The sequence below is a fragment of the Rhipicephalus sanguineus genome, chromosome 4 (assembly GCF_013339695.2).
Source record: "Rhipicephalus sanguineus isolate Rsan-2018 chromosome 4, BIME_Rsan_1.4, whole genome shotgun sequence".
Lineage (NCBI taxonomy): Eukaryota > Metazoa > Arthropoda > Arachnida > Ixodida > Ixodidae > Rhipicephalus > Rhipicephalus sanguineus.
The window spans coordinates 69,971,723-69,994,222 of record NC_051179.1 but is presented as its reverse complement, the minus strand read 5'-3'; the positions used below and the strand labels follow the sequence as shown (position 1 = coordinate 69,994,222).

The following is a 22,500-nucleotide window of genomic DNA, read 5'->3' as shown; positions in this document are numbered from 1 at the left end:
GCGACATTAGGAAGAGAGGAGGTCGGCGTATAAAACTCTCTACTTGAGAATCGGCCGTTACAGTTCTTTCTTTCTTTCTTTCTTTCTTTCTTTCTTTCTTTCTTTCTTTCTTTCTTTCTTTCTTTCTTTCTTTCTTTCTTTCTTTCTTTCTTTCTTTCTTTCTTTCTTTCTTTCTTTCTTTCGAAGAGGAAATATAGAGGTATGACACGACGGCGTCAAAAGATAGAAGTAAAAGAAGTACATATGCCGACATCAAAGAAAAAAAAAAGTCCTTAGGCCTTAATGGGCGTCCCTACGTAGCTTTAGTGTAGGATAGCAACCGTGCTTTTCGAGCCGATAGGATCCATCGGAAGTCGTTTACCTGAGATACATCGCTATACTAGCCGTAAAGAAGAAGAACGAAAAAAAAAAAAGAAGAAAAGATAGAGTAGTCGCAGCATTAGGCGTGAAGAAGGAGAGAAAGAGAAAAAAAAATATGTCGCTGAAACACTTATTCGTGGACAGCGGCAACACTTTCAGCTCAAGACAAAAAGCGGAGCCAAATGGCCTTTTCATTCTATCCGAGCTATAACCCTCACAGTGGAAGTGTTCTCCTGCGTAGCATTATTTTATTTTTTTTTTGTTCTACGGCGTTAACAATCTACGTCAGGGCTTTCCTTTCTCAATCTCGTTTTTCGCAAACTTATTTGATGAGACAGTTTATCTGAAAATTTTTTTCTTCCTCATCCCGAATCTGACCACCGGAGTGCGGAGGTGTTCCGAAAATTGTTTTACAAAGTGAATCACTCTCTTTATAGCGTAAATTTCGCGCTACTTATACCACGCCTTTTAATTTTTTTTTCTTCACTTCTCCAGCGTTAACGTGGCAGGTTCACGCTACGCTCACGCGGGAACTGCGCACAAACGTTAGAAAAAAATGTGATAAAGGAGCCAGCCATTACGAACATTCTCGAGAAGGAAGTTCAGCGCTCATGGGCGATAAGGATAATGGCGTCTCAATTTTCCAGCGCGGCATATTTTAAATGGAGTTCTCACCTGGAACTACCTTATTACTTTAACTACTATCGATGAGACCCACTTACATGAGCAGCTGCAAATGAGAGAGCCGGCCAGTTTCACCTGCTCTGACGCACTTGTGTCTGATGCGAACTCCCGCGAATGTCTGTTCTGTGAATGAACTTCAGAGCTGACGTCATTATTGTTTCCCGATAGCTGCTGCTTCTACCCACCGCTGTCGTCTAGTGGTTACGGCGTTCTACTGATGACCCGAAGGTCGCGGGTGCGAATTCCGGCCGCGGCGGCCGCATCTGCCTGAAGACAAAATGCTAGAGACCCGTGTACTTAGATTAAGGTGCACGTTAAAGAGTCTCAGGTGGTAGAAATTTCTGAGAACTCCACCAATACATCACTCATAATCATATCGTGGTTTTGGGCCTTTTACTGACAACAATTAAGTTATTAAATTGCCGATAGCTGCTTCTGTCACATTTATTGGTTTGGGTAGAATTATGCTGCCAGGGGAGAAAATATTCGGTTTCACTGAGGGGTTTCGATACTTCGTTAAATACAGGTAACGAAGTAAAGGTATAGTAGGCGAAAACGCTACAATGATAAAAAAATAGCGAGCATTATCTCTCCCGCTGAATATGCTGAGGCGCGAGGGCGAAGCTAAAAACTGAAAAATATAAAACGAAAACAAACTCAGATACTAAAGTAAAGAAGCACTTCTGAGCGCTGTTCCTAACCTCGTCTAATGGTTTGACCATTTTGTTTCTCGAATCCTGCAAGAACCAACCACGCAACTGAGTTCTTTGCCGCCCCCATCTCGCTTGTTCTTTTTCTCATCCATTTTGAAACTTTCTTCACTGCAGAGGTGTAACATCACTCTAGTAAACTTCTCGGCTCTTACATCTTCCGGGCCTCGCCTTCTCGTTACCTTAACTTCCGTCTCGGCGGTCGGAAAAAGAAAGCAGCGCTGATTGGACTCGGCGCTAACCTTTCCCAACGGACAGCTTCGTCCGCAGTAAAGCGAAGAACAGTGACCGGCGTCGCTCAAAAGAACGAGAACGCACTGAGCATCATGATTAGATAAACGAGAGAGGAAACCTCAGGAGAAGAAAAAAATTACAGCTACGCGTTGTTTTGACAAAGAGAAAAACGTGCGGTTAGTATGAACGTCTTATATATTAAATTAAGAATAAAAGCGTGTGTGTGTGTGTGTGTGTGTGTGTGTGTGTGTGTGTGTGTGTGTGTGTGTGTGTGTGTGTGTCTATCTATCTATCTATCTATCTATCTATCTATCTATCTATCTATCTATCTATCTATCTATCTATCTATCTATCTATCTATCTATCTATCTATCTATCTATCTATCTATCTATCTATCTATCTATCTATCTGTCTGTCTGTCTGTCTGTCTGTCTGTCTGTCTGTCTGTCTGTAATAGATAGATAGATAGATAGATAGATAGATAGATAGATAGATAGATAGATAGATAGATAGATAGATAGATAGATAGATAGATAGATAGATAGATAGATAGATAGATAGATAGATAGATAGATAGATAGATAGATCATGATGTCGCATTTATGGACAACTGGTTCATCTGGCAAGCTGCGCTTATAGCCCCAAAACATCTCTAGAGTTTTGCTTTTCCGCATTTTCCCTTCCTGCTTCGTTGTGTTTTCTTTATTTCTATCTGCCTCCTGCTATGCTAGCTAATTTACTTGGCAGTAGATAAAGAAAAAAAGAAAGAAGAGAATACTAAATGCTAATCAGGTCAGGAGTGAAGCACGGCCAACCTGCAGCCGTCTTTTCATGATTCTTTCGAGTTTAATATAGCGTCAAGAACATCGAAAAAAGTAGTTATAGAGTTTTCTCTTTTGCTTACGATGGGTTTCACAAAAAAAGTTAGGCAAGGAAATTAGGGTCATTAGGCTAGGAAATCGTTGGTAGTGTTGGAAAACACCCTTACGGTAAGATCACAAAAAGAACATAGCCAGTTTTACATGACAAGCATGCCAGCAGACTTCCTTTGTTAGCAGCGTAATACCAATAAACATTCGTAATTCCGTTTTTTTTTTCTTTAAACCTGTTACCATAGTATTTTCTGCCATTCGTTTAAGGTGCCCTTATTTCAAGAGGCAAATTTTCACTCATTATCGAGTGAAGAAAGAGGACAAAGGGTGAGGCCTCTTTCTTCACTTCAATTGGCTAAAATCAACGAAAGTTTATTTTCCTACGGGCTTAGCAACTCTATTAGCGGAGTGAGAGCCGTCAAGCCAAACGCAAGCTCCACCTGGCACTGCTCTCCCACACATGTGAAGGGCCGGTTATCACCGGGCTTTTGTTGGTGTGGAGCTGGTGCCGAAGTCTTAGGTTGGGTTCGTAATTATGGTAGAGCAGCTTTGTAATTATGGTAGAGCAGCCTAACACTTCGGCTGGTGCCGAAGTCTTAGGTTGGGTTCTTAATTATGGTAGAGCAGCTTTGTAATTATGGTAGAGCAGCCTAACACTTCGGCTGGTGCCGAAGTCTTAGGTTGGGTTCGTAATTATGGTAGAGCAGCTTTGTAATTATGGTAGAGCAGCCTAACACTTCGGCTGGTGCCAAAGTCTTAGGTTGGGTTCGTAATTATGGTAGAGCAGCTTTGTAATTATGGTAGAGCAGCTTTAGACAACGATGTATTAACATAAGACCGCAACAGCATCGACGCTCGCTCTCCTCCTCAACCGTCACGTCCTACCATTTGGCCAAACATTGTCTATTATGTGGTGGCAATCCTATCCCATCACGCCATCAAAAAAATGTAACAAGAGAAGTAACTGAAGCCATTTCACTTTACCAGACCAAAAGAAAAATGCATAATTCAGGCATCAGCAACCCTCGCACCTAAAGAATTTCACCATCTCACCAACACGTGCGTACCCGATAGTCCAAATTGATAATGTATCGTCTTGCTTTCTCTGTTTCCTCTATGCTGTGCTATCATCTTGACGTGGTTTGCATCACACATGTGTGATTACTTTTGTGACCGATACTGGTTGCATACAAGGAACGTGTTCAACGAAAGCTTTTGGAGGTCACAACAGCTTGCCAACTTATCCATTTTATACCGGCGTCAGACGGTGCATTGCTGATCGCGATTAAGCCCGATCTGTGTTAAATTCCCTAACGGTGACTGGCTCCTTTCTGCAGCTTGCGTAAAGGATCCAATGACGATCAAGAAATTCGATTCGGATGAGGCCCGATCGCTATCAAAAGTGACAGTGTGACGCCGGTATTAGGTTGACACCGGGTACGGCTGTAACTGGAAATCTGCTACGCCAGCTAAAGTCGCTATGTTGCTGCAAGTCGCAAGAACGGAGGCTAAAGCGGCGCGAGACGCCGCGGCGCGCGCGTTAGAAACTGCGCCGCGATTCCAAAAACACGCAAGCGAGGGAACGCAGACTTGCAAAACGAAGAACAGCGCAACAACACGCGACGCGACCTAAATAAACGACCCTCAGCTGTGCGCCAGTGGGGGCGCTGCATAGCTCCCCTGGCGCACTGCTGAGCCAAACAGAGCGGTGTCACACGAAGAATGAAGAGGGGGAACCAGGCGAAGAAGGTTATTACTAATTACTCGCCCAGGATAACATCGGAGCTCTCGCGCTAGCGTTAACGCGGCGTCAGGCGTCGTCGGCCTGCAGGGGGTAACTTCTAAGTGTGAGGTTTGGGTTGAGTGGTAGTGTAAGGCGACTAATTAGGGGAGTGCGGCGCCTGACTCTTTGACCGGTTTCCGCCGTAAAGCACTGTTTCGTGTTCGCCCCTCAAGGGAAAACGCAAACGACTTCGCTACGGGCCTACGTAATGTATACAGATTCTTCTTTAGCGTCGGTTCTCTGTCCACAATGTGCAGATTTCAGAGGAAGCGCAATAATTACAGGACTGTGAAGAACCTGAAATCGAGAGAGAGGGTGAGAGTCGGCAAACAGAGTCTGCGCTCGTCTGTTTCCTTCGTTGCTTCTTTGTGTCCCGTCTGCTGCGCAGTTTGCTAGAAGATGAAACCTTACCAACTCTACCAGCTCTTGACGCTTGACGCTAGAAATTTACACACAGCACGACATTGTTTTACACTCAGCAAAAGAAAAAAAAAGAGAGTCTATTGACCCGTTTTCGTGAGTTCGGAATTGCCACATATATGACTGTCTTTAAGGAGACGCGTTAACTCTATCTTGGAGAGACGCGATTCCCACGACTCTCACAAGAGAGTGTATCTCCAAAGAGAGTTCACGTGTTTCTTTGGAGAGTTTAATTTTTTGTGGCAAGTCAGAATTCACCCACAAAAAAAAAAGAGTAATTTTCCCTTAGAGTGTTGGAGAGAAGCTGCGAAAATGCATTGGGGCAGAAAGGGTCGTGGCCTGACGAATACGTTTAGTGGTGGCTCTTGGAATTCCGAGCGGAAGGAAGAAAATTAAGATTTCCGAGTTCGGAGAACGGAGAGTTGGCGATGTAGAAAAAAAAGAAAAGAAAGGAAGATGGAAGAAAACAGGCGAAGGGCCTATAGGATGCTCGCGACTTGCTCGGCGAAGGGAAATTACTTTGGAACTGTGGTATATGACGGCGCGATTCACTTTAGAGGAGCGAGCGTGCGGTTGACAACGGCGAAAACAATTCCCTCCGCTGGGGACTAGCGCGTGTTCTATTTTGAAGAAGTGCACGGTCGACGGTGTTTGACTTCAATTAAGATAATAGAGACGCAGGGAACGCTCGCGCCTTGTGAAAACAACGAGGACGGGTATACCAGTGCGAAACGCAGAGAAAGAGAGAGAGAGAGAGAAATAAATAGAGATGCACAGAAAGCAGGGAAGTTGTTTAATGTTGAGGCGACTGTCACATAGAGAAGCATGCGCTTGATGCAGAATGCGCAAGCGGAAAGCGACAGATGTGCGAAATTCGTTCCCTCTTCTGTGTCCCGTCTTGTATGTATACGTTGCTTCACACGTAGACGTGAGATTATAGAGATAGGCAGGAATATACTGAAACGTGGCGGAACTTGCACCGCTTATGATTCAAAGTTCATGCGTACATAATACGCTTTCTTTGTTATAAATTTATCGTTAGGCATGAAACATAAGTACGAGTAACTGACAATCTCTAACACCAACTACTGTTAGACGTTATGACTAATACGACACTTTTTTGTCTATGTTGCTGATTCCGGGTAACAAAACATAGTCGCGGGAGCCATTACGCTAACAGGAAAGTTAGATTAACGTAGCAACTTTTGTATAACACGTAAACAGCTTGTACGACAATGCGTGCGCATAGTCTGATTATGTCACAACAGCCCTACATTGTTCTCGGCAGCGAAGACATAACGCTGCGTTCTTCGGCAGAGCGTGACGTCCACTTCATCCTTATGCAAGAACCTATACGAGGTAGGCATTACTGCAAAGCGTTGTCGCTGTGAAGTTTCGCTACAGTGTTTAGGGATGCCACGGGCTCACATTATAAAACAGCGTTTAAAACCCACTGTCAGGTTTCGTAACTTCATCTTTAACTTTGAGTGCACTTCAGACGAGAAGATAACGTTGCAAGCAGCTTGAAAGCACGCCTGACGACCCGTGTCCATGTCACACAATGCAATTGTGTGACCCAATGCGCCTGTTCTTCACACTCGGTATTATACACAAGTTGAAGCTCGTGACCGGTCAATAATTAGCGAACAGACTCGAATTAAGCGTCTCTTTTACAATATACAGGTAACTAACTACTCAAACTGCGCCGATGACGCTATTTTGCACAATGAAGCAAAATTGAATTTCCTCGAGCTCGGCCCACTCGGATGCACGTGCCATTGTGCCGCGCCGCTATGCAAGAGAGCAACGACGCGTGCCGCGTGAAAAAAAGTCTCTGAAAAGCGCACCTATGCGGCGGCGTTTCGCTCGCTTGTGGCGCTTAATTAACTTTGTGAAGCTCGCAGACTGACGTTGCAGGCAATTAAATATCGTCTCTCCGGCGATTCCGCGAGCGCGCCACGATTACCTTCGCGTAATGAAGGGTGTCGCTTTTCTATCTTGTCGCCGAAGGTTATGTAGCCGCGTTGCGAGCGACGGGACAGCTAGCTGCACACTGCACGGTCGTGCTGTTGCGAAAATAACGTCGGACCCTGGAATCTTCTTTCGCCAAGGTTGTCCGTATATGCGGGATTCCAGAGAAGAACATTCCTCGCGCTGGGCATGCGTGCCTTAACGAATGAAGGCGCGCATAGTTAGAAAACTTGGAGGGCACGCGTTCGAAGCGAATAACTGGCAAAATTTCGTTAAAGCGCTAAAGCGAAGTGTGTGAATAATTGGAAATCATATGCAAGCTTAACAGTGGGGCCCCCCGAAGCACGGTGTTAAAATATAGAGTTTCCTAGAGTGCATCCAACGATGGGCGCCGCCGCGGCTGGGTATCGACCCCGCGTCCTCTTACGAGGCTCTGTCTGTAAGGCCGTATACGTGCGCGGCAAGCTGGGATGACACTTTATATATATCTATATGTGACAAAGACATTAGTATCAAGACACGCGCAGGAATTGGAATAATGTGCATGTTAAGCGAATGCGGACAGTCTACTATTATTCAAGAGAGTGGTAAGCTGGGCTGGTTGGTATGTGTTCATAGTAATAAAAGCGCGAAAAAAACTACAGACAAAAAAGTGGAGGACACTTAAGCTTCGCCTTTAAGAGTTGAACGCGATAGCGATATCCTGCCCCTAGTGCGCACTTCGAACACTACGAGTGTTTAAGAGAATGCGCACACTAAGGTGTGTGCCTTATGTAATGGGTAGCATGCTTTAAACCAGGAGCAATTATGCGCGAGAAGCGTTTTCGAAGTTGCGATGCACCCACTACGTGGTCTTAAGGGAATACGCGCAGTAATGTGTGTGCCTTTTGTAATGGGTGGCTGTCTTTAAACCATCAAGTCGTTTTGATATTGACATGGTGTGACGCCCGATGGCAATGTACGCTTGTACCACGCAATATTACTGGGATATTACATCTCGTACTGTGACACCTGTATACAGGACGCGTATTTTTGGGAAACATGAAAGTTACTTTCAGTGCAGCTCCAAGCAGAGGAGTGTCTGTGTGGTAGAGCACCTGCTTACCACGCAGACGGCCTGGGTTCGATTCTCACGCGCACCCAACGCTTTTATTATTTATTTTATTTGCAGCTTTTTCGAATTTTCGGTCACAGACAAGACGATGATTTTTCGCTCACAACCAACGGCTCCGACACAGACACCGACGGCGGAATTTCTGCGATACGAGCTCTTTAACGCTATCGCGTTAAAAGGGAAGAACAACACGAGACGAGCGCTGACTGCCAACTGAAACATTTATTACCCATAACCACGCTTAAGTAACAGAGCTGCAGGCATGATTATGCGTAATAAATGTTTCAGTTGGCACTCAGCGCCCGTCCCGTGTCGTTTTTTCCTTTTGCCTGTAGTTCTTTCGCGCTGTTTATTACTATGACTACTATCATTACTTACGGACTATCAGTATTGCCGTATAGAAAGAAAGAATGAGAGATAGCGAGAGAGAGTAGACAAGTGAAAGGCATAGGGAGGTTAGCCAGGCTGAATCCGGTTTGCTACCCAGCGCTGGAGAAGGGGAAATGAGACTGAATGATGATTATGATAATAATGATGATTATGAGAACTTAGCGAAAGCAGAGCTGCCACTTAGTACTTTACTTTCTTTCCCTTCTCAGAGACTTTATGTCTCACAGTACACTACAGAATATATATGACCTTGGGATGTATAGGTGTTTCTTAGCCTGGGCATGTGGCACCACCAATACACGGAGCAGTTCATTGACACTGACACCGCGCGTCGCGACGTACACATAACGACCAGCGCAGTTGAAAGCCGCTGTGTAGACGGCCGCGCATTTCGCAAGCTCGGCTTCGCCGAAGTACAGGCCCAGCGGCGACGACGTCTCTGTCGCCACGGCTTGGCTTCTTCTGGGGGAGAATAGAAACGCACTTTGGCGGCGGCGTAGATTCCGAATCACGCCAAAGAACGCCCAGTAATACGTAAAACGAAAATGTGAAAAAAAAAAGCACCGGGCGGTGGACGTCACAGTGGCATACACCCCGTGGAAACAGCGCGTACGTGGTCCAAGATTCTCGCTGTCACTATGTCTTTGTCGTCGCGTACTGTGTCTGCCCACACGCGCACAAGAAAACAATGCAGCAAAAAAGAACGAATCGCGCACGTGGAGCGCTCGGAACCTTTTTTCTCGGAACTGTCCTGCCACTGCAACGTAAACTGACAGGTATGCAGCGGTACCTAACGCGAGATTCGAGAGTATATAATAAAGGGAAGACATTGGGATATGGAAGGCGCGCGATGTCTGCAGTATACTGTCGTGTGTGTGTTTCGTTTCGCCTTGTTTGAATCGAAACGTTTGGTGATGGCGGTGCGTTTCGAGACGAAGTGAAGGCCTTTGTTTGTGATCTTTGCACGCGAACAACAAGATACAAACGGAATTTAGTGTGTACGAAGTAAGCTAGGAAAGCTTACATAGGTAGGCCGGTAGGTAGCAAACAAACAGACAGACAGACAGAGACAGGAGATATGTATGTATGTATCAGGCCAGTAGCCAGGGGGGGGGGCGGGCCCTCCCCCGCGGATTTTTATAATACATGGTGTTTTATCGAAAAGAAATAATGAAAATAGGCGTTTTTCTCAAATAGTCAAGGCTTTCAGCAAGTGCCCCCCCCCCCCTCCCCGAAAAAAATTCCTGGCTACGGGCCTGGTATGTATGTATGTATGTATGTATGTATGTATGTATGTATGTATGTATGTATGTATGTATGTATGTATGTATGTATGTATGTATGTATGTATGTATGTATGTATGTATGTATGTATGTATGTATGTATGTATGTATGTATGTATGTATGTATGTATGTATGTATGTATGTATGTATGTACTACGATGAATGTATAAAGAAGAGAGAGAGAGAGAAATATTTAGACAGAAATGTTGAGAGGGTACTGATAAACAATAAAAAAGGGAAGAGGAGGATAGAAAGGAGAGTGCCGCACTAAAATGGCGGTCTGATGATGTTCGCGCTTTCCAGATTGTTTCGTCTTCTACCGAGTGTCTGTCGACTGCGTCGAGACACGTAATAAATGCGCGACGTCGTCCAGCAGGCGACTGCTTAACGCATAAAGGCTGGCCGTGTGCAACCGTAAAGAGGGGCAAATTTGCGCGGCGGCGACACGCCTTACTTTTGTTCTGCCCTTTTCCATCTTGAACACACGTTTTATTTATATTATTTATTTTTTTGCAACGGCGCCATCTCTGTCCCGCGGGGTGTGTGTTCTTCCATAACGCAACTCATGCACTCCACTAAAGCGGCGAGCCGTGTTGCGTCATGCGAAGAAACCTAAAGAATATAGACAAACCAGCAAACAAACAAACAAAAAAAGCTAACAAGATGAGCGGAGAACCGAGAGGAAGTGAAAGTGATACTGCAAAACTGAGTCATTCTAGTCTATCCTGCGAGGCAAGACGACTACATACCGAGACTCATTTTTCCGTCATTCTATCTTTAAGGACGTCTTTTTAAAGCTTGATTCTTTCCTCTTGTACGGCCGCGTAATGCGTCTGTACGGAGCAGGGTTTATAGCCTGCACTGTGCTTTTATGCGGCTCAGATTACGTCAACGCTCGTCGCCAGCGCTAAGGTTGCGCATGCGCGATCGAACCCGGCGCTTATTCTTACGTCCGCGCAGATACTTGCTCGCGGAACCTTAATCATAAAGTTACACGGCGCCGAAGTCGGTTTCTGTGGCGACTGCAGAAAGCAGCCAGTGTTTGCTTAACCAAAGCATATGATGACTACACTGAAACGTACGAAAGAGTCTAGACTGTTCACGAGACATAATAATAATAATAATAATAATAATAATAATAATAATAATAATAATAATAATAATAATAATAATAATAATAATAATAATAATAATAATATCTGGGGTTTAACGTCCCAAAACCACGATATGATTACGAGAAACGCCGTAGTGAAGGGCTCCAGAAATTTCGACCGCCTGGGGTTCTTTAACGTGCACCTAAATCTAAGTACGCGGGCCTCAAACATTTTCGCCTTCATCGAAAATGCAACCGCCGCGGCGGGGATTCGATCCCGCGACCTTCGGGTCAGCAGTGGAGAGCTGTTGACGAGACAAAAGTACAGAGAGAGGACCCGTGAAATGTTTGCGCTGTGTAATATCTTACTAGAATGAAACAATGAGACCAGCGATCAGCCCACTTGGTGTCGGCGTTCACATAGTGCGCGCAGTACCTTTAATGCAAAATACACAAAAAAGGGGGATGGCGGGTAGTGTGCAGGTGCTGGAGATGGAGAAGCCGGAATACACATTGATCTAGATTTCACTAGCATAATAGCGCTCATTACTGCATCGCCATATTAGTTCAAATGTCATTAGCTGAGGAACATCGCAAAAAAAAAAAAAAGTTGCGAGTGCATGCTAGCAGCATCATGTTTATGAGACGACTGTAGCCAATAAGAACGATCTGAATAAGATTGAGAACTGGGCAAGTTGGTAAGGATCTAATTCTCAATCCTATTCAGCGTAATTTCTAGTACACGGGGCTCCTTTCTGTGTCCCAATCCTCAAAATACTCGCTATGAAGAACGATCTACCGAACCGCGTGTAAGACGCGAAGTTAGACGATGAAGTACGATGTCGTGGGTTCGACTTCTCGCTATTTTCGCAGCATCTGGACGAAGGCAGAGCGCAGGATCACTCGTGTGCTCAGGTTTGGGCGTACGTCGACGAAGCTACTCCACGCAGTAAATGTTAATACAGAGTTAACGCTCATACTGTACGTGACAGCAATAGTAAATCACGCGTAATTAAGCTTGAGACGTCAACTTTTTAGACGATCTATCCACGCGCAATAGTTCCAGCGCAGCAAAAGCGCCGCTAGCACGAGGTTAATTGCGACACGCCGTAATGCCAATCAACAGAGTTGTCTCTGTCAGCGGCTGCCGGTGTCAAAAGAAAGAAACAGCAGCGTAAGCATGCCGACGACCGAGCGATAAGTGGATTGTACTAGGCACCACACACACGGCGGCATGACCTTATCGGGACTTCCGGCTGCCGGACGCGTGTCCGCATGCCTAATTTACAGCCGGTGCTCAAAGCCGGCACCGTCGAACGATATGTTAGCGCTAGATTTGCTTGGGATACGCTTCTAAAAGCGGTTGGTGCAAACAGAGATAGCCTTTCGAGATTAGGTCGGCACGCGACTAAAAATAGCGACAGAAAAACAGTGCTTCGGTACGCAGGTCCTCCCCAAGTGCAAAATCGCTGTCATCGCGGCACGCGCGTTGGGGTTGTCACAGTTAATTCGAATTGGTGAATATAGCCATACGCGTGCGCACAGGGGGCCAGTCCGCCCCCCCCCCCCTCGATCACCTAAGAGGGGCGCCAAATATGCCCCCTAGCATAGGCGTGCGCAGGGTTCCCAATCAGGGGGGGGGGCGAAGGTTCATTGCAGCCCCCCCTTTGCTATGTCAGAGTATGGGGCAGATTTTGCCCCCCCTCTTAGGTGGCTAAGGGGGGCGTCCCCCCCCCCCCCCACCCCCACCCCTTGTGCGCACACCTATGCCTCCTTCCTTTGCTCTGTCGGACCTTTCCGGTCGTTGCTTGAAGTTCAGAGCTACAGCTGTGCAGGTTTTTGACTGTAATGGCAGCCGAGTACCCCCGAAGTTGCATTTTAAGAACAGTCTACTTCCCACCGCTAGCCTCGGAAAGCCGGGGACCAAAGGCAGGCCGTTGAGAGAACCACGTCATCGCTTAATTTTCATTTTTGCGTTCGTTGAGAAGCCTGTTTTCTTTCGGACTAGAACAATTTCGGGGGGAGGGGGCAGAGGGTTCTGCACTGAAACTGCGCGCCACCCTAATGAAAAACCCTGCGTACGCCTACGGCTATAGCACTGTTGAGACCGCGGGCCTCCTCGATTATACACCCATTACAGTCCGAGAATGCCCGAGGGTGGTGCCTTCAGCCAACGAGCGCTGCAACAGATGCAGTGCCCCGGAGCACTCCAGGACGACAAATCGAAGGGATCCAGCATACGTTACGATAGCGATGGAGATGGTTTCTCAAGCAAGTGCATCATCGACGAGTTCTCACGTGACAGTGCCTAAAAGGTGACGAAAAGCTTTTCGCTTTTGAACAGTTACTGCGCTGTCACTGAAACAGAAGTGGTAGTAGTAGTAGATCACCGCGCACGCAAGTAGTAATATTAACCAACCCTGACACGCCCGGTATAGTGTAATTAAAACGCATACTACATCCCGTATACTTCTACAGTAAAACGCCAGCGACGCAAAGTAGGTATCGTACTAGTAAATGCTGCAGTTACTAACATTTTACTGCATTTTAAAAGAGTGCATATATCCTCAGCTCACGTAGCTTGACAGTAAACAACAGATGAAGCCCAATTAAAACGATACGAACGTTCCCTACACGAAAGGCAGATAAGGACGAACACACTGCCGCCGGACGCTCTCTTCCCAATTCTCCCGTCTTCCGCTCCTATGTCGATTTCCATACGAACTCCGTAACGAGCCCACTCTATACGCCTGCCTAATGACTCCCAAAGGTTGTTATTTTTCTTCGGTATCGGGAGCATGGGCCGTGCATTTAGGTGTCGGGTTGCGCACACGCTCGTCGACCCAGAGGAGCAAAGTGAACACGAGGGGGGGGGGGGGGTCTTAACACGTAAGGTCACTTGGTGTCGCCATCTTCGACGTGTACACCCCGAAAGCGGGAAAAGCGCGAGTGTTGGGGTGGGGTTAAAGGCGACTAATGACCTCGGGACAAAAGGGGCGACAGCCTTTACTATCGTCTCGCAACCGTATCATCTTCTGTTGTTCACATTTTCCTTCTTAACTTTGCTCTTCTGCTGCTCAGAGATCTCGACACCGTCGTTCTTCTCGTAACGAGGCTATCGCTCTCGCTAAAGTGCCGGTTGTTCTTCGTCAACCTCGCGGATTCTAGTTTCTCACCCGCCGTGCGAAGAAGAAGAGGAGTCCTCGGTCGAGACGAGGCGAGGCGTCTCGTCGTTTTTCGGCGACGCCTGTGTCCCTAAAACGGGGGACAGCTCGGGCCTGCCGATTAAGTGACCACTCGCAGGCGCCTCTCCCTCTTCGTTGTCGTCTTCTCGAATCTCCTTCCCTCTCTCTTTCTCTCCATTTTGAGAAGAGAGTGCCTCCTCGACATCCGCAGCCATGGCTTTGCTATAATGATGCCCTGTCGTTGTCGCGCCAGTAAGGAACTCGGCGCGCGGAGCGAAACACGATGTGCGCGCCGCTGTCCCGACCGAACGAGACCGGTCTCTGCACCGTCATTAGAGCCCCGTGACAGTGCTCGCGCGCGCACACACGTAAACACATAGAAATGAGCGCGAAACGAAGCCCGGTCGACCATCGGTGGAACGGGCGAGTCTGAGGAGTTTAAACACCGTCCCAGCGACTGCGACGAGAAGAAATAAGCTTTTAAGAGAAGAAGTCTTGCAACACTTCGTGATGTGTCGGAGTGTGCGTATATATATATATATATATATATATATATATATATATATATATATATATATATATATATATATATATATATATATATATGCTGGTGTGAGTGCGACTAATGGTCACTTATGGCAGAAACGCATATGTTGATATGTTGTACGCGCGCGCTAACGCACACACGCTCATAATGTATAATGTCGATGCACAGTTTCCTCTCGCAACGAGCGAGCTGCACGAACGGTCGTCGACCGAGACTCTCCTTTTGTGCCACGCTGCGTCAGCACGCTCAGTTAGGGGTCACATTTTCAGAGGTCCAAAGGTGGTATTCCTTAAAAATACACTGAGTGGACTATCACATTTAGCGCATACCGATTGAGCAGATCTCGACAGCTGGTGAACTGGTGCCAATAGACACTGCCGACTATCCAGCCCTGTCAAATGAGCGCGTGCTGAAACAGACCGTTCACTTTGCGGACTCTTGCAGAATGACCCCCCCGCCCCCACCGTCAGTGTGCAGGCATAGCTAATGCGAGGAAGGTACTTACCGTAGGACGACTCCCTTGACCGCGGGAATGGACTCCTGCAACTGGATGTCCCCGACATCGTCTTCTATGGCAACGGCGAGGTACTCTTGGCTAGGGACCTGCAGGAGTGACGAAAGAATAATGACTGAATACGTAATGTCGCATACACCGTTAATCATACCGCGTGCGCTATCGCCATATTTCAGACGAGAAGATTCTTATATGAGATAAATGACGTCACAACAGTTGAGCAACCGTGAAGCCAAAAAAAGTACATCGACATATATCACGACGATTGCTTGAATATATCAACGGGTACTACCGTGGTGTCATTTTTTAAAAGAGTATGACGTAATCAATATTCACGATTAGCGTAAATGTAGGCATTAACTTTTATCAACCGTTTATAAGCAGGTCTGACCCATCAGGGGATTGATAAGAGTTGTGAACTATCAGTGCAACTCCAAATTGCTTACAAGCGTACGTCATAAGCCACCGTTGTTTTGTTCGCTTGTTTTTCGCGAATTACGAAACGCAGTGAATTTCAGTTTGCGATTATACCTGTTCTTAACGAATACGAAACCTTAGGAGGACACAAAATAAAGAGGGAGACATTTATTATCACGGAAAAAAACTTCAATAGGATTACAACACGCGTTTCTTTTCTAGAGTGCTTGTTCGTTGGCTCGCTATGCGCCCGCTATAGCACATTCATGCTTCAAGCGGACTACGGAACGATAAAGACGGTAACTACAAGAAAAAAAAATGAGTAGGGGTACGCTAAAGAGAGAATCACAGCTCAAAAGACGAACGCCTTCTTATGTCTCGACCTTTATTCCCGTTTACACAGAAAGTTATCGCGCTGGGATTGCTTTCATATTCATTCATTCATTCATTCATTCATTCATTCATTCATTCATTCATTCATTCATTCATTCATTCATTCATTCATTCTATTTCTTTCTTTCTTTCTTTCTTTCTTTCTTTCTTTCTTTCTTTCTTTCTTTCTTTCTTTCTTTCTTTCTTTCTTTCTTCTTTTCTTTCTTTCTTTCTTTCTTTCTTTCTTTCTTTCTTTCAGCTTCGTTCAACCGACAGTCGATGACGCTTGAACACTTCCGACGGAAGGCACGGCGCCAGCTAGACTGGAGTAACTGTCGTCTTGGTCAAAGTACGGTGAATTACGAGATTAATACCAGAGGGCGAGGCAGAGAAAGAACGGGTGTAAAAGGAGAGCAGCGCAGTAAGGGAGACGCCAGGAAGCATACAGACAAACGGGAGGCGGCGTCGACAATGAACGGCCCCTGTGGCGTATAATGACCGCGAGACATGTCTACAAATGCGTCCGAGGGAGTGCCGCTCTCCATCGTTTCGGCGCATGGACGACGCGTTGCTCGGAAGTCGTCCCGGAACAATGGCTCGGCCGGAGCCGGAAACGGTCTCGCCGACACCGCTTCGACGGTCAGCCCCGGGCACGGACAAACCCTGCGTTACAAGCTCAGCGAAACGGATGTACGTACGTACAAGCCGGCGCTCTAACCCTCCTATTATATGCGCCCATGGGAATGGCGGATTGTAGTACACATGCTGTACGCTTTGCTTGACCACGGGTTTCAGAGAGGCAGCGCCGCTGTGTATATATAGCTGCGTTCGGTTGAAAGATTTATTATCTGCGAGCTTGTACTAACGTCCATCTCCCTACTACTGCGGTTGTGATGTACTGGCTTACCGCGTTTTACTTCCATACAACCCAGCACTGTCTAGCACTAACGTTTGCTAACTGTTGATAGTGTTGGCTATAGTGTCGACTAATGACGGATAACAACGGCATTCCCTGTGGCCTTGAAGAATAACCATCTACCTCTAGAAAAAACTAAAGAGTATGTGTTACTCTTTTTCGGTGAGGCCTGACTTGACACGCATATGACTCTCTTTAAAGAGAGACATTAACTCTCTCTGAGGCCCACGACCTCTAGGACGAGAGTGTAGTGATCTCTAAAGAGAGTTTCACGTGTCCTCTTTAAACAGAGTCATATGCGTGACAATCCCGGAGTCCAAAAAAGAGTAAAATGACTCCCTTTTTTCTTTTTTTTAGAGTGTAACGATCTCGCATACAGGTGACTTCCTTTTGCCTTACTTTCCACTTTGCAAGCCTAGCGTCAGTTTTCAACAACGAGGTTACTGAAAGAAAAACGAGGGCTTATGAATTTCTCTTATCGATAAAGACGAGCGCCAGAAAGAAGGTGGTGAGAAAAAAAAAATGGTAGTCAATGCAATCCCTCAAAGCGCATTAGTCTACAGTACCTGCTTTCCAAGCCAATATGCAAAATAAGAGGGAAAAAGAAAGCAGCCCCGGAAGCGTCGGTCTCGTCAAAACTGAATCACCGAGAATTCCAGAGAGACACGTTGAAAATGCACCCATTCCAAACACACGACGAATATTCTGCCGTGCTATCGAGTCGCGGGTTATGGAAATAGCTCAGTTTGGTAATCGCGCTAAGTTCCAAGCCGCATCTTTGTCTTTTTTTTTCTTGAAGCCTAACTGAAATTGGCCTAAATCCTTGAGCTCTTTCTTTTTCCTGTGGCACGCACGAGTGCTTGTCTTCCAGTTTAAGTGCAACTCAGAACTTGAGTTTTGCTATATATGCAACCTTCGCGTTCGCTTTGCAACACGCTTTTTTGCTTCGACGCCTTTCGTTTCAGCGGTTTCCGCCTGTTCAACCACCACTTGCTTGTTCATCTTATAGTGAATTCGTGCGACCGTCTTTTGCCACAACCACAGGAAGAATAAACTAAACAACGTCATGCGGTTATGCGCACTTGTGTATCGATGAAGAAGCTACTGCTTCTAGACAATCTGTCTGTTCCCTTGTTTGTTTTTAGTCCTGCAGAGTATACTGTTTGCTTTACTAAAAAATGGCCTTATCCGGAGACACGCCGGAACAATACAACTATAAAGAAAGTCACGCACTTTCGTGTCGTGCCCGTTCCCTCTCGGAAATCGTTGCAGCTGTTTTCAGATTGGAACTTAAGGAACCAGCTTCCCCGCTATCATTCTCCGAACACCGCCTCTTTTCATCCTCAGTCCGCGGGGGAACAGTCAGGCTGAGGTTGCGTTTTTTGCAGCGCCGGCAAGAATATTGCGGCGATCAACCCTCGGGCGATGTGTACCCGCACATAAGATTACAGCGCGCTTTTCTTCGCGACGGAGAGTTATTTACTGAACAAACTGAAACGGTATGGCTGAATCCGGCTGGCTGATTCGTGAGTGCCTTATAGAGAGAGGCTGTTTTGCGACTGAAGTTAGAAAAACAGAAAGAAGGAAGAAAGAAATCTAAACAGATAGATACACTGTTTCTTTATCTTTTCGCCTCGAGTTGAACGCGAGAGTTTCACGTTATCGAGATACCTCCGTGTGCACAAAGGAATGGGCCGTCTCTAAATAGAAACTCTTCAACAGAAAGAGAGCTAAAAGACAGGAAACTGAGAGCAAGAATAAACAGAAAGAGGCAAAAAATACAAGAATACTCGCTAATATGTAGTCATTCGCAATAACAAACGTGTACGTAAGCCTAGGGACAATTGACACGTCCTGAATATTACGTATCATGTACGTTAGTGCATCCAATATAAGTGCCTGAATACGTTCAATTGCTTACACATATTCACGCATGTGTTCGCTGCCGCCGCACTTCACGCTCATATTCAGTATTTCGAGCGCAACGTCTGCGCCTCCGCTTCAAGGTAGGGCCTAATATTTGCCCACGTCGAATTTGTATGCGTTAGAAAAGCTACGACTGCGCCGGTGTTATGGTAGTATACGCTCTACTTACAAACGCTTTCTTCTTCTTCTTCTTTCTTTCTTTCTCTCTCTCTCTCTCTCTCTGTCTATATATATATATATATATATATTATAATATATATACACACACACACACCACACACACACACACACACACACACACACACACACCACCACACACACCACACACACACACACACACACACACACACACACCCACGCACACACACACACACAATAAGACAGTCCCGTGTACTTCAGAGGAGTGCTTTCTGCGTTGATCGTGTTATCCCGAAAGACAATGTTCAAACGGAATTCATGTATATTTATTGTGGCATTTTTTAACAGTAAAATAGCCAAGTACTGCGTATATGCCGTGAACTGGCTTGTTGTTGCTAGGATTCACTTAACTTATGGCACGCTTTCTTTTATTCAATGATCTGTGTTTGTAGGGAAGTCGGCGCCTATGAAGCAATGAATGCGATAGCAACAAATTGTAATGTTATACGAAGTAAGGCTAGCAGATAACTCTTTTGGGTCCGATGTCGCGTAACTCTACAAAACACTGGTGTAAGCGAATACGGCCCGCTCCAGGGAGAGAAGCGGTTTTTCGTGCAGTCTCTTCGCGATGAGAGCACAACACGTAGAAGGGTACACGAGCCGCTTGCTGATGCCTGCCGAGACAGCGCGCGCGCCAGCGATTGCTACCGCGCCCTTATGATCAAAGTTCCGAGTTGCTGCTCGAGCGACACAGCCCCCCGCCCCATCTCCCCCGGCGACCCTTCATGCTCCTTCAAGACGGGCGGAGCACTTCCTCTCTGCTTGAAGAGCAATCGACGGCAGGCCTCACACGCGGGATGATGCTATCGCATGCGTCCTCCGTGCGACTGATATGGGGCGGCTCGTTTCATCTTTCTTTGCTTCAGCCGCGTTCGTCGCCAGCGCTCGCACGCTTTTACTCGCGGGAAGAACATACGATGCACGGGGCGATGTTATCAATTTCGACTTTACACGGAACATGACGGCGACGGCAAAAACCCGCCGAGAGTGTCCATATAATTGCTATCGCTATAAAACGATTAAGTTAGTCATTCTAGCAGACAGAGATATGACTGTTGTATCGTGACGATAATTCATAATGTAAGACATGTATGTATGTATGTATGTATGTATGTATGTATGTATGTATGTATGTATGTATGTATGTATGTATGTTATGTATGTATGTATGTATGTTCTGTAGTATGATAGATAATAGATAGATAGATAGATAGATAGATAGATAGATAGATAGATAGATAGATAGATAGATAGATAGATAGATAGATAGATAGATAGCGTGACGTTGCTCGGTTGCTCGGCTCGCGGTCACTCAGTCAGGACTATCCCAGACAAGCGTCGGCTTTTATTCGATGTCCACTCGGGGTCCAATTACGTTCAGCGGCCCGCAAGACGTGGGTTCCACGATAACGGCACTGCCTGGCACACGTCAAACACGGGCCGTGCGCGCCCGCGCACCTCAGCCATCGATCCGAGCGAACGGAGCGGGCAGCCAGGCGTACAGAACGGTAAAGAGAAGAGAAAAGCGAGCTCAATAGGAGGGGGCTGACCACTGCTCGAAATCGACTGCGTTGCCCTCCGCCCTATGTCCACTCACCGCGAATATAGCTCGGTGACCCAGCCCCCGGCGAACGGGCTGAGCGGACACGATAGAGGTGTATTCACGGCGGTGTCCTTGAAAGTTAGCCGACCGCGAAAAAAATAAAAAGTTTGGTTCGTCGTGGTTGTGGGAAGGAGCGAGCCGAAGCGGAACCCGGCTATCATCGCGAAACGTGACGAATGAACTTGTGCGAGAAAAAAATGCAAATTTTGCCGCTCGTGACACTGATCGAGCTTCTTTCGTTATCCTCTGTGTTCACGAGTGCACGAGTATGTGTGTTTGCTTGTGTATGTGTGTATGGTTGCGTGTGTGTAATGTATGACAGCGCCAGCTCCAGTATTCCGTGTTTCGTACTATACTCGTGGCTTAGCAAGGGCCGTTCGTGTGTTCTCTCGAAAGCGAAGAACGAATGTGTGTTTTAGAAACCGATTACGTTGTCTACAGCGCGCTGGTGGTACTGAAGACCGCGCGCGCACGCAACCCCCCCCCCCCCCACTCACCCCACACGCCTCCAGCGAAATTTCATTTTTTGACGACTTCTGATCGCTTAAAATCTCCATCTTTGCTTGAAGTCCCATATACTCAGTAAAATCGACCCTCATTACAACAAAATCGCATCTGAGACGAAGATGGTTCGATTAAATCCGAGAGTTCGTTATAAACTACATTAGCGACACTGTACGTACAGCACACTGTTCATAGCTTACTTCTTTATAACCGACAATTATTTTTATCCATATTCGTTGTATAGAGATTCCACTGTACTAACCAGAGCCGTTCACGCAGGATCGTTGTTCGTAAGAAACTGCATTCGTCAAGCCTCTGACGCGGCGGATCGCGATACCTTTTAGAAAGGCGATGTGACTTCATTTCCGGCAGAATGGCGCAAACACATACTGCAGGGTGTAGGCCGAGAGAACCTGATGGTTCTCAGGAAAAAGAAAGCCACGTTGCGCAGTGCGGCCGTTAAGGTGGTGCGTCTGTCGGAGATGGCGGACTTTGCGCTTGACAAACGTCCTGTCCCCACCCGAAGTAAAATAAAAAAGAAAAGATAATAAAGGGTACCGAAGAAGAATGGTGCGACTAGGTGAGGAGAACGCCGATTCGTATATTGTGATCAGGAGAGAGAGAGAGACAGATTCAGAGGCTAGCGATTTGTTGAGGAAGAGAAAAGCGGGAAACTTTAGAGATATAAAGAGAAGGATGGGAAAGAAAAAAAAAGTTCTATTCGTAAGCGCACACAGCGGCCATTTGTCTTGTTGTTCCGCGTTTTTACATCTACATGCAGCTCGACTCTACGCATCTTATTTCTCTACCTCGTCTTATATATAGGCAATCTTCCATTTTCTTCGCTATAACCGCGCGAATTAATAATAGAGCGCGCATGGCGCATTCCTTCGCAGCCGGTGGCGGCACGGCTTAGATTCGGTGGGCGCGTCAATAAATTCTCGGGTGCAGCGCGCCGCGTGCAACGCGATTGTCTGATCGATGAAGAGTAAGATTGCGGGGCTTGTGAGGAAGAACGCTATTCATCCCCGCGCGAGACCGGCATTATATCGCTGTATTTCTCGAGCGTCTTCCTTCGCATCTTTTTATTCCGAGAGCCATGAATAAAACACAACAGAATGGTGGCGAGGTGAAGAAATTTCGAGCAAAACTGCGTTCAAACAGAATGCAGCACACAGGATGCAGAATGGAGAGAAAATAGGTTATGTTACCCGATCGTTAAGATATGCAAATGATATTGTAGAGTCTTTGCATGCCTTTGCCTTCTCTACGCGTTTTTTGCGTCTAACCGCTTAATATCCTTAGGTTTCGATGCTAACTTCAGCAAAATTGAGATAGATAGATAGATAGATAGATAGATAGATATATAGATAGATAGATAGATAGATAGATAGATAGATA

The 22,500-nt window shown here is 46.4% G+C and overlaps 1 protein-coding gene and 1 long non-coding RNA gene across 3 annotated transcripts in view; one reads left to right on the top strand and one right to left on the bottom strand.

Moving 5' to 3' along the window:
• LOC125758055 (uncharacterized) overlaps positions 1 to 22,500 on the top strand; it is a 265,336-nt gene that overhangs the window by 130,164 nt on the left and 112,672 nt on the right. The window lies entirely within an intron of this gene.
• The window catches only part of LOC119390204 (pleckstrin homology domain-containing family G member 5), a 161,985-nt gene that overhangs the window by 105,090 nt on the left and 34,395 nt on the right, over positions 1 to 22,500 (bottom strand). For both annotated transcript variants that reach the window (XM_049414690.1, XM_037657769.2), the window contains exon 2: positions 15,155 to 15,252. In XM_049414690.1, the coding sequence (XP_049270647.1) occupies positions 15,155 to 15,252 (98 nt within the window). The remainder of the gene's footprint in view (positions 1 to 15,154; positions 15,253 to 22,500) is intronic.